Source organism: Ciconia boyciana, chromosome 10 (genome assembly GCF_034638445.1).
Source record: "Ciconia boyciana chromosome 10, ASM3463844v1, whole genome shotgun sequence".
NCBI lineage: Eukaryota > Metazoa > Chordata > Aves > Ciconiiformes > Ciconiidae > Ciconia > Ciconia boyciana.
In genome coordinates, this window is record NC_132943.1 from 11,566,444 (window position 1) to 11,579,086 (window position 12,643).

Genomic DNA, 12,643 nt, shown 5'->3' on the forward strand with positions numbered 1-12,643 from the left:
GCGGACTTAGCTTCTATTAGTGAGCACAAACCCATACTCTTAATTTATGTGCGCATATTGTGTGGTTGTATTGAACTACTCCCAAGTCATCCTGGCAGTTAATTTAACCTCAAGAATTTCAGTGTCATCACTTCTGCATCTTATAAGCACAGCCTTGGTTTCACCGTGCCATCGATAACAGTTGCCTGAGAAGGACGTGCACCCCGCACTGTGGATCCGATCCAGCCGGCACCTCCACTCTGCCTTCACAAGGATACTGGCTCCAGTCCTGGGAGGGTCGAATAAATTCAAATGCCATTGCCTGGTGGGTGCTGAGGGTGCCCATTGCTCTCTCGGAAAAGTTCTCATTACCTTCCTGCTGTCACAGTTTCCAGTGTTTTGGTGTTTGTTTGAGCTCATGTATGGAGTACTATGGTTTGTGCTCCCTGCTATCACCTAAGGGAAAATACCATGACTTGCCCTTTGGCATTTTCCATTCTCTTGCTGCAGCTTGTCCCAGCGATGGTGTGGTAACATTTGATGATCAGATAGCACAAGGAGTGCAATCAAAGCCAGCAATGCATCCTGAGGGACACAGCTATACCTGGGCACAAGTGGCCTTGTCTGCATTGCCACAACCACTTCTCCTTAGCCCTGCCAGCTTCCCCATGTTCCTGCATCTCAGCTAACGCTCATTTTGGTAGCCACGCAGGAGAAATGCATTTTCTAAGTGATGCCTGACTTTTATTGGAGTCTTTCTGTTGTTCAGAAACACTGGCCTAACTTCCAATTTCTCTCAGACTGCGTGCAACAGGCTCCTTGACCAAAGCCGCATCAAGATTAAGTAAAGGCCTAATTTTCCCACCTCCACCATTTACAGTGTTATTGAGCTGGGTTTTTTCCCAACTTCTAGGCTCCATGAGGAGTCTAGGCTCCTCCATGAGGAGCCTAGACTTATGTGAGGAGAGGATTTCCTGTTTATTTTTTTTGAACCTATTTCCCCCCCTGCACTCTTCCATGCTGAAGCAGCTACTCATGCATTTTACTGACAGTTCCTTGACATTCGTTCCTCTGCTGTGTTTTCTTAGGGAACCTCAGCAAGCGCTGTTTTCTGCTCCATCCATCATGCCAATGACATTACGTGCAGACAGACACCAGTGTCTTCAGTGAGGATCAGCCATTGAAGACCAAACGCACAAGCTGGCATCGCTTCGGCTGCCGGACGCCTCCGGTTAGCAAGCACCTTGGGGTCTGAGGGAATTAGCCTGTAGAGGGAGGCATGAGCAGTTTGACAGCCTGCCTCATGATCTTTGTATTATCATTACTAGTAGTGAAATTATTATAGGATCCAGGAGCCTGAACCATGGATCAGGAATGTGCTTTTGAAGGGAAACTCCCGGCCATCCACTTTGGCTTGCACTGCGAGGCAGTCTTATGGCAGGCACGCACTAGGTTTTTTTCAGCAGCAGCTAAACTGGAAGGTACGAAGGGTGGTCAGTCCCCAGGAGCGGGCTAGAGGCACCCTAAAAAATATCCCCTAAAATACGCGTGGTGTGGATGGTGTGTCCTCAGCTCCAGCTGTGTTGCTCCATGAATCTACTCATACTACTCAGTACTGCACACTGGCAGAGCCAGACACTGCACAGGCACATAGACACGTGCCTCTCGTCAGTAGGAATATTGGCTGGTTAAGTCTCTCTTCCTGAGGTTATTGAAAGGCCACGGGTGTTGGGGGGTAGGCGCAAAGCACAGCCACTGGTTTAGCTGTTGTCATTTAAGTTCTCAGGAGCAAAGTGATGGTTGTTGTTGTTGGTTGTATTATCATTTAATTCTAACTACTTCTCAGAAGTTGAAGGGATGAGGAATTCTAAATGAAGTTACTGAAAATCAGTGTTGTGACAAAGGGGAGATTATCTGAAATATTTCCCATTAATATGGCATGTATTTTTTGTCTAAGGTGCATTATTTGCTAGAACAAAACAGGCTGTCAAAAGAGCCAAGCAGGAAAGGTAACACACATAACCTCACAAAAAGCATCAGAGAGCTAGTTATAAGGTATATACCTTGCTTAGCTTTCTTCAGGAAAAAACCCCAGTTTATCCAGAGTAAGAGCAGGATTAAAAAGAATGGACTTACAGCCTAGAAAAAGACGGGGTCCCTGTTTGCCAGAGACTGTGCAGGGAGTCAGGAACACCTGAGAGGAGGGCAATGAGGCAGTCTGCTTCTACCCATACGGTGTCATGCCTTAGAGAAGGCATACTAAAACTTGCAAAAAAGAGCTTGGTGAACTTGGGGTATTGCTTTCTCTCCCGTAAGATGTGTAACTCTCTGGTAAGGAAGTCAATAGTATTTTGATGGGAAAAGGTTGTTTTTGAGAAAAATCTACCTCTCTGATGACAGTTTCAGAGTCTGAAGGGACTTGTAGTTAGAAAGTTGAGTTGGGTTGCCTTCTTATGGTTGAAGAACAAGGCACATGCTGCCTAGTGAAGATGCTGAAGAGCAGGAGGGTGTCCCGGCTAGAGTAACCTGCAGGAAATCAGACTCATGTCCTGAGAAGAGGGCGTCCAAAGAGAGCCTGACTGCACTAGTGGTTGTGTCTAGCTAGGGGGGAAACACTAAAGCTTATTTTGACCAAAGTAGTGCAAGTCCTGGAAGCACTCCTGAAAGCAGTACTGTGCTGGGACCATTTTTCTGTGAGAAAATACTGTTAGCCCGCTTTGCAGGCTGAGGTGGGGAAATGTGGCTCAGGAAGAGCACTTTGTTGGAGTCTTTGGTGCTTGCTGAAGACCTCTTCATTGCACACTAGTTTGTCAGTACATTTCGCACTCTCCTCTAAAGCTCCCCAGGCTATAATGTAGGTGAGGGCTACCTGGGCTGTTGGTCACCTTGATTTGGGCACTTCTATCATTATCCTCCTCCTACATACATAGTGTTTTAAGTCTTCGCCACATCTCGTAGTAGTATTAAGAAAATTCAAAGCTGAAAATAGTTTTTGAAATGACTGCATGTTAGACCCGCAAAATATTACTGTACTTTAATGATAATGTTGTTTCCATAATGAAAATATTTAATACAAAGTATGATATCCTGTATGAGCTTCACATAAATATTTCCATTATATCGCTGATATGGATCAGAAAAATTTCAGTACACACATTCTGCAAATGCAAGTGTAATTGATACAAGGTATGTATCTTAATGTACATCTTGAGTAAACATAAGAAACCCATACCCTAATGGAAAACAGACTTTGTCTTACAACATGCAATCATGCTTTTACATCTAAACTGGACTTTGGGTTTAGAAAACAAATCTTAAATCAGTCCTATTCAGAGGACAAATCACAGTTCACATACTTGTAAAAAACTTTTGTTCTAGGAAAGCCTTTTGTGGAAAAGCTTGGGAAACTCCATCCAGCTACAGTGGTGGAGGGGTGGGAAAGGAAGGATTGAGGTATCAGTTCAAACAATCTGAGGAAAAAGTTGAATAAACATTGAAGACAACAGAATAGAAACCAGACGCCAAATATTCATTCATGAGGTCTTCAGAGGGGATTTTGAGATTTATTTTAATTGTTGAAAGAAAAAGATTAATTTTTGGATGAAAAATGTATGCAAATTCAGCTTTGGTCAACACTAAAAAAAAATGTTTCCTATTCAAAGCAGAAAAAAGCAAAGCAAAGAAACCCATAATATCAACTTTTCAATCCCCTGAGGTGGCCTTTAACCTGGGTTTGAAAAGGACAGGAAAAGAAAAAAAGCTACACCAGAATAATAAAAAATGTAGTGCTTGAATCAAAGGACGTGAATCTGGTCCAAAAAAGGGAAATCTCAAGGGAGTGATGTGATACGTAAACCAGAGAATGATGGGACTGCTCCTGAGCGTCCAAAATGATGTCTGGAGTACAAGGAATAAGTAGGAAGAACTTCTCCATCCAGTTTGCTGGCCCCACAAGGACTGCGTGGGACCACAGGGTCGTGAGGGAATAAACCCAAAGGCTGTAATAATGAAGGTGTGTATGTATATATGTAGTGATACATTAACTGATGTTCAGTAGGAGCTGCGGGGCAGACTTGCTGAATGTCTCTCCAAAAAGAACAGGAATCACAGGAAAGCACAGTCAGGGTTTATTTGTGCTCAATGAGAAGACAAGAGACAGCTGGGGCTTTTATTAAATAAACAACAGAGGTTTCTCCAGAGCTCAGCCTGGGGGATTTTAACTACTCAGGTACCTCCTGGGGAAGCGTGGCGGGACAGGACACGCTTCGGTGTTAGCGGCAGAGACGGTGGGTAGGAGAACACCGTTCTGGATATTGTACCACTACCAGGAGGGAGCTGATGGAGAAGGCAGGGCAGACAGGAGGGTAAGTAAAAGCAAACACAGCACGACCGAGTCCTTTGCTGCCTGCAAAGGAGTGAGAGTGGGGAAATAACGGGCTGGTAAGCTTTAAAAAAATAAGCTGAGCTGCCTAATGTTAACAAACATCCTGTGGGAAAGTTAATAGCTGCTGAAAGAGGGTCCATAAAGCAAAATGACAAGTTGTCCTGCTACGGAGGGAAGATAAGGCGCAGCATGGGTGCATCAGAAACTCTTCAGTGACCTGAGAGCTAAAAGAGGAACAACAACAAAAATAAATCTTAGAAATAAACATTTACAACTGTACGAGTGAGGATGAGCGCCCAGGGGACGGCGGAAGGTCTGTCCCTCTCCTGGACAGGAGGCTCACGCTGCCTGGCTTCGGGCGAGCGGAGCATTGTAACAACGCGGGGTGTCTTTACCCCCCGGGTTCACTCAGAGGTGCCCACCGCCGGGTACCTCACGGGGCAGTTTTGGGCAGCGCGGTGGGCAGGACGCCAACAGCCTAGAAAGGGCTTAGCTGAAGCCAATCGATGAGCATCGGCCGAGGCGGGCGGCAGCGGAGGGCCGGGGAAGGCCGAGGGCCGGCGGGGTCTGCCTCGCCCCAGCCCGCCTCGCCCAGCGCTCCGGCGGCGGCTGTGGGCAGCGCCGGCCCCGGGCCGGCACACACCGCCGGGCCGGCACACACGCCCGGGCCGGCACACACGCCCGGGCCGGCACACACGCCCGGGCCGGCACACACCGCCGGGCAGGCACACACCGCCGGGCAGGCACACACCCCCGGCCAGCACACACCCCCGGCCGGCCGCTCTCTCTAGGACCTGCGATGAGTTTGCCCGCCGGAGCCGGCCTCAGCGCCTGCGCGGAGGGAGGCGGCCGAGCCCTTGATCCCCATGGAGAGCGCCGAGGCCGAGCCGAGCGATAGCCGCCCGGAGGAGGACGGCGCCGCCGCGCTCTGCAGCGGCCTCCCGCCTCCGGAGCAGCCCGTAGCCACGGTGAGGGTGCGGGGGGTGGCAGCGGCGGGGCGGCGTCCCCCCCGCGGGCCGCCGGCCTCGGCATGGCCTACTCCGCTGGGGCCGAGCACCGGGCTTTCCTGAGCCTGCTGCCCAGCTGCCGCGCCGCCGGCCCGGCGCGGGCGGGGAGGGGTGCGGGGCTCGGCCGGCGCGGGGACGCCGGGGCCGGCGGTCGCCCAGCGCTGCCCGCCGCGGCGGGAAGGGGCTACAGGTGGGATGAGCCCCTGCCCGGGGGAGCCCGAGGAAGAGCTGTGCAGCCCGACTCTCTGAGCTGTGGGGTTCTCCTTCCAGCCCCAGTCTGGCCGGTGTCAGAGGGCTTTGTGCACCGTCTGCCCTCATCCCTAGTGCCAGATTATTATTTTTATTTTTTATTATTATTAATTATTTTCCCAATTTGTTCCCCCTGCCCCTTAATTTCACAAATAAATCCCCCTCCCCGCTCAGTTAAGCTTTGCCTTTCCAGGGTGGGCGTGTGGTCCTGACTGACTTCTGTCCGGCAATGTGTAAAAGATAACGATCCTCCTCTGAGAGATTAAAAGAAAAACATCTCAGTCCGGATGTATTCTGTTTCCAGTGAAAAGGGAGAGGTGGTTACGTGTGTCCCAGGTGTCCCGACGAGGAATTCACCGGGAGTTGGGAAGTGTTTGGGTAGAAAGTGCAGGGGTTTGTTTGTTTTTTAAAAAGGGTTACTTTGTTACCTGTAAGGAAAAATATTTCTCCTTTCTGTATCTTCCTGGCTGATGATGGCTTTTGGTATCCAAAGTTGTCTATTTGTTGACTTTGGGTTTTCTCCCCAAAAGCAGGTTTTCTGTTTTCATTTGCAAATGTGATACAGAACATGGGTATAAAATGAAGCCCTGCCAAAGCCTCTATTCTAGAGAGACCTGTCTTATTTGAACAAATGTGGTGTGAGAGAAGGGGAGGCAGGGTTACTAGCCTTTGCCTTGCGCGGCTAATGTTACATGAATCTTTATTTTCCTCCTCTAAAAAGATGGAAGACTGTTTGGCAAAAAAAATGGAAATCACTGTTTCGGAAGCTGAAAAACGGACTGGGAGGAATGCCATGAACATGCAAGAAACATACACTGCTTACCTCATTGAGACAAGGTGGGTGATGAGAGCTCACTCTCAGAGTATGTGGATGTGCCATTCTAAACATTTTGCTTCCCCCAAAAATATCAAGGTACAGTCGATGAGAGGATTTAGTTTGTTTATGATTTGTTACGTGATTATCAACCTACTCTGGAGGATCTTTTCCTGTGAAAACTTGGCATCTGATCTCCAATTCAGTATTAATGCTGGTGTTGTGTAACTGTGTACTGTAATTCTTCATTTGGAGCTAGGTGGAAAAATGTGTGCTTGAAAGATGTTGCTTTAATATGGTGTCAACAACTGCTTGGTTATTTCTTACATATGGGTTGGATAAATATATTCATATATATGAGGTTGTATGTGCAGCTTGTACGTGAGAGAGGTTGTGCATTGTGGTCTAAAGGAATGGTTAGGCTTGTTTGGGATCACAAGAAAATAAAGAAATCTCATAACTTATGTCATGTGGTCAAAATGTATTGCTCCACTAATATTTGAAGTGTTTTTCTTGATCTGATCACCACATACTCCTTGTAGCTGCTCTCAGGGTTAGGGTTAATTATTTCCTTCCTTCATACTAGCTTGAACTTTCACTGGAGAACTTACTGCTTTCAGTCTTCTTGTGTTAGCAAGATTAATAACACGAGTACGGTAAACACGCTTGATACCAGAAAGACAACTTGCAATTTTAAGTACTGAGTAGTGAACAAAGCTTTAAAATCTCCTCTATCTTATAGTTACTTCCTAAGCAGTCACAGACAACTCCTATTATGCAGGATCATGTTACTCAGCTGAAGCAAGAATTTAAGAATTAGACTTCATTAGGAGTTTTGTCTCTCTTCTTTATATTAACAGTTTTAACCTTTAGGCCTTGCCTCAGGAATGATCTGCTGTACAGATAAAACCTTCTGAAACAAAGCAGTTGCATTTTGCAAAGGCTCCGAAGAGTTCAAATTGTAATACTATCACATAAGTCTTCTAGTTACTAGTTAAAAGGCTTCTTAACTTGTTCAACTGATGAAGGGACACACCAGTCACACTAACTGCAGACCTACTGGGATACCTTTACTATATTTAGCTAAACTTTAAGAATAAAATCCAAATTAGACGTACATTGTATTTTTTTTCAAATATTGTATTTTTTTCAAATATTTGTCAGTTGCTCAGATGTTTTAAAAAATACTTTTACAGTGTATTGATATTAAAGATCACATCTTCTCACGTAAGTAATGTTATTTTTCTTTTAATGATATTTCTGAAGGAAAAGAGAAGAAAATCGGAATCATTGGTGTCTAATTGTGATGTGAAGTCTACTCTGGGGCCATCTTTATGCAGCCACAGAACATGCTGACTGCCTCTCCTTTCCCAGTCATCCTTACATTACTTTAGACTCGCTCCTGCTGGTCTTTCCCAGTGGTTCTTTCGTAGTGGCAAAACTGTATTTTGCTGCCCAGATTGCTTGCTTTCATTAAGATTTATTTTATTCTGTGGTCAGCAAATACCAAGACCAATTACATGTTTGTCACAGAACTATTGAAAATGTGGGTTTGTCACATCTCTAATAAAATAGGTTCTCTATTCCTTTTGCTGAGGAAGGCAAAATTTCTTGCATAAATATAATTGCTGGCTATTAAATGTGCTTCCTGCTGAGCCTGTAGCTGTAGGTGGGCTTCACAGCAATTTGTCTGTGGGTAATAGGATATTTTGTAGCTGAAGAATAAAACTCCAGTTTATAGTAATATAAAAGGAAGACCACTTAATAATAGTTGCATTATGTTTATGTGAACTGGGCTTCCACTGTTACTGCTATCTAGAATTTAATTTCAATTTGTACTGAGGAATTGCATGTGTCTGGGTGAATAAGAGACACAAGATGGATGCAATTACAGCCACTGTGTATTTGTTACAGAACAGGAGCTGAGTACCTAAACTTTTGACACAGTAGTTTCACTAGTGCTGATGAAACTGTTACAAAATGCAAGTGATGTTGTTGCTTCCTTTTTCTTCTGAAAATGAAAAGGTTTATTACTATTCTCACACTTTCATGTGACTTTTGTTTATTTTTTTAAGTGATATTACGCCTCCACGTAGATCTCTTTCTTTGAGACAAAACAAACTCTGTTGCTGTAGACTGCAGAGCCTCAGCAAATTCCAAGGGTTGTGCTTCCTGAAAGCATCTCCTTTATTCTTGGTTTACACCTTTCTACATTAGCTAAGTAGATTTTTGTGGTGAGCTATTTCTGTTCAATTAGTCTTGAAGTCAGTTTGTTTCACAGCTTCCATTAAACTATACAGTTGTTTAAAAATAACTTAGTTTTTATATTCTTCCTGTGAGAACAGATGAACACTTCTACCTCTTTGTGGGAAATGGCATTAAGGCAAATAAAAATTTTTATCACTAAGATGTGTAACTAAATATTCCTTCTTGAGATGTAGATGCTCAGCATATCACTTGCTTTCTATAACGGAAATTGCAAATATCTAGGACCTCACTTGAATTCAGATTTGCTTGCTCTTTAGAAATTTAGGCAGCTGTGTCTTATACCAGAGTCTGCATGAAACTACAAGAACTGACATAGTATAAAACCCAGAATTTGACTCCTGGTCTTGTACCTTAGTTTTCCATGACAGAGTTGAAAGTTAATCAGAATGCAGAGCACCTCGAAGTGCTCTGTGTTGATGGACTTATAATTATAGTACATACAGGGATGCCTTTTTTCCTGTTCTCCAGAGTAAACAATTTCTTCTGTAGTAGTAGGACACTTCCATTTAGTTAACTTTGCTTCTATCCCTGTTGACTTTCAGATCTCTAGCCTCGTCCTCCTGGTCACACAATATGATGACTAGAGAGTGTTGGGGCTTTTTTTTGGTGGTGTTTGTTTTTGGTTTTGTGGGCGTTTTTTTTTTTTTTTTTTTTTTTTAAATGTGGCTTTAGGAAAAAGTAACACAATTTTGTGCAGCCTGGTAGCTGACTACTTAATAGCAGGATTCCTGGTTTCCAGCCCTACTAGTCTTTACTTCCTTTTGAAGTAATTTGACAGGGTGGCTCACTGTATTGCCTTGTTGCTCCTCCAGTATGGCTGGGGAAGTTACTAATCTTATTTCTGCTTTCAGTGTTTGGAAAGTTTTCCAGTAGTTAAATTGCGACATGAGTGATACCTGCTTCTCCCTTAAGACCTTGGATTACCCATCCAAAGTGTAAGGACTTCTAAAGGAAGTTTCTGTGAGAAATGAACTTGGAAATCAGTAGCCAGCCAGGTCGCAGTTCAGTGGTAGCAATGCTGCACCATAGGACTTCAGGAGTTTTTCCTTTGTTATGTTTTGTTTGAGTTCCTTTCCAAAAGTCTCCTGTTCCACGTTGGGCTAGGCGAAGAGCCCAGGCATGCGTTTCCTGGGTAGAGGTGCAAATGAATGCCTGCAGAGGTATGCTGTCTTCTGATAAAACACCAAAATGCAGATTTTGGTCATTGAGAGCCAGGAAGACTTGTCTGCTCCCTCCAGAGGAAGTACTGGGAAAAAAAGAAGAAAGTCTGAATTCAGCATGAGCTTTAAACAGGGGAGAGTCAGGAGATGAAAGAAGGTGGAGGAGTTGAAAACTTAACTTTACTGCTGATTTGTACTTAATTGATACTACGATATCTGTATATTTTAGTTAAATACAGCAAACTGTTTAGGTGACAGTATGGCCAAAAAAAAAAAGAACCACACAACCAAAAAAACCCAAAAAAACCAAAAAAACACCTGGTTGTGAAAGTCTTCTGACAAGAGAACTGCCTCTTTGTCATACAGCTTGCCAGGTAACTTTTGGTGGTTTACAAAGTACATAGTTGATCTGTAATGTTTGCTCTTCTGTCTGTTGAGAGGCCTAAATACAGAGACCATTCTAAATAGCTAATGGAAAAAGTTGCCCAGCCCTCTAAAATGGTATTCCTCTACACAGAGAGTGAACCTTGTCTGCTGTAGGGGAGTGGAAGTGTCACTTCTCATACACTGGAAGGTCAAAGGCTGAAGCAAAGTTACTGCTTCTGCGATTGAAGAGGTGATTGCTTTTACAAGGAAATAAACTGATGTATTTCCTTCTCGTCTGATTTAATATTTTGCAGCCATTCCTCTTTTTATTGCATTCAGAATTGTTTAATGGCTCATTTAAGATAATTAGTTTTAAATGGGAAATGGGAAGAGGTTAATTAGATGGACTAAAGTTTTCACATTGGCACTTTGAATTAAGGCAAATGAACGTGACTTTTGGAGTAATGCAATCTTCTAATCACTTATGATAACATCAGTTATGAATGTAAAAGCTGAAGGTTTCAATTTTGTCTTTTAATTTTTTTTCAGGCAGGTTGGTTCATTCAATGAATAACTTGCATTGTTAAAACTGTACTTGGAGGGGAAACATATGGTTTTCCTGCCTGAAGACTGTACAAGTATTATATTGTGTTTTTAAAACCAAAACAAATTGAGAAGTTTGACTAAATGTCAACAAGTGATTATAATCTTAATTGAAACTGGTCTGCAGTACTTGCATTTAATGGTGGAGTTCGTAATGTGGTCTAAAAAATTAGATGGTAATGAAGGTATTAAGTGTAACGAGTACCTTTGTGGATTTCTACTTCCTTTCTGGAACGGGGTTCCTGGGGAGAAATGCTCTTGTAATTGGTGATATTTTATGGTCTCATGTAACCAGGTGGAGATATTTTTGGTGTGATTAAAAAAAAAAAAAGACTTCTCTCATCTTGCTTGCCTGTCCCAAATCCATCCATACAGTTTCAAACTCTTATTACCTCGTTTAAAAGGCAGTGGTGTGGACACAGGCTCATAATTGAGGGCTGTACAGTACTTTCCCACCACAGCTTTGCAAAGAACTTTGCTGCTCCCCTCATTTTACCCAACTCTGCAGCATTGTGTGCTATAGAGAGCAGAATCTGGCTGCTTTTACTTTCTCAAAGCCTGGGTGTAAGGGGGAATCTTAAACTAGTATTAATAATTTCCAAATGTGTCTTAAATTTATTCGGCTGCCTTCCTGAAATGTTGTCTTCCTCCTCCGGTCACTAAAGGTCACTAAACTGAAGTTTCACAGCCTGTTGAAAAAACACCTAGAGCAGGTGCTGCTGGTGGCAGAGGCAGCAGGGATTTCCATCCTGCAGAGAAGGAGTATTGTGGTGGCAGACTCTTGCTGACGTGCAACTGTTGGGGTGCAGCTTTTTGCAAGGGGATGTGGGCAAAGAACATCTAGACATTTATCTGGACAAGTGTCTAGCTACCTGTTTTGCTGTCATATTTGCTCCCTTTACCTTGTTGTCTCTTAACTGCTTTTCACCCAAAACAAGAACTGTGTTATATAAAGATAAAAGCAACAACTACAACCCAAAAAGGCAGCATTCACACTTCTAAGACAGTGAGAATATACGTATGTTAGAATAAAGGAAGTAAGTATGATCTGAGAAGAGAAATAACATCAGGCTGCTTAACAGACTACGTTGAGGAGGTTGTATCAGATGCTGTCTGTTTAAAAAAGAACAAACTACGCAGGCAGGTCTGACTTTCAAGGTTCTCTAGTAGTAATTTAATCTTTTTCTTGAGGGTATAATGTGAGGTTTGTGTATCCCTCATAAGGGTTGTAGAGCTTGATTAACTTAGACTTTGGGAAGCCTAGCCTGGTGTCCACAGATCTGCTTTGTCAGAATAAATTGACAGTAGGCTTTAGATCTAGTACACTTCCTTAGTTTCTTCAGTGTGGGCAGGGAAGATGTGGTGAGTGGCATGATCTGGTCTGGCAGTCTGCTTCCTTCCTCCTTGAGTTCTTGAGGCCGCTTGTGGGCATAAAACTTCAAGTAACAGGGTGTCTGCATCTCCATTGTGGGGTAGTACTGGTTTGTTCTGATGTAGGACTAGGCTTCTTTATAACACTGTGGTCCTTCCCCGCTGAAGTCCTACACTCCTAGATGACCTGTTAAAAAATTTTGGTTCCTATTTATAATTTTCTGCTTGATGTTTGTGTGTGTGGACTGAGATGTTACTACTCCGATTATTGTGTCTTTTGGCTTTTTTAAATAACTGATGTGTTCTTGTTAATTCTGACAAAAACAAAGCTGATATAGCAGGCATGTTGAGAAATTTTTTGCACAGTTAAGGCTCCACATGGTCTTTGCTGCTTCTGGTTTATAATTAACTCTGCAAAACAGTCATGAAGTGCTAAGAGCAT

The 12,643-nt window shown here is 43.6% G+C and overlaps 1 protein-coding gene across 1 annotated transcript in view; it reads left to right on the plus strand.

Annotated features, from left to right (window-relative positions):
* Positions 1–5,038: 5,038 nt before the first annotated feature.
* The window catches only part of SNX4 (sorting nexin 4), a 35,632-nt gene continuing 28,027 nt past the window's right edge, over positions 5,039–12,643 (plus strand). Inside the window, 3 exon segments of the mRNA XM_072874787.1 lie at positions 5,039–5,210; positions 5,212–5,331; positions 6,341–6,456. Of these exon segments, the coding sequence (XP_072730888.1) occupies positions 5,163–5,210; positions 5,212–5,331; positions 6,341–6,456 (284 nt within the window). The 5' untranslated portion in view covers positions 5,039–5,162.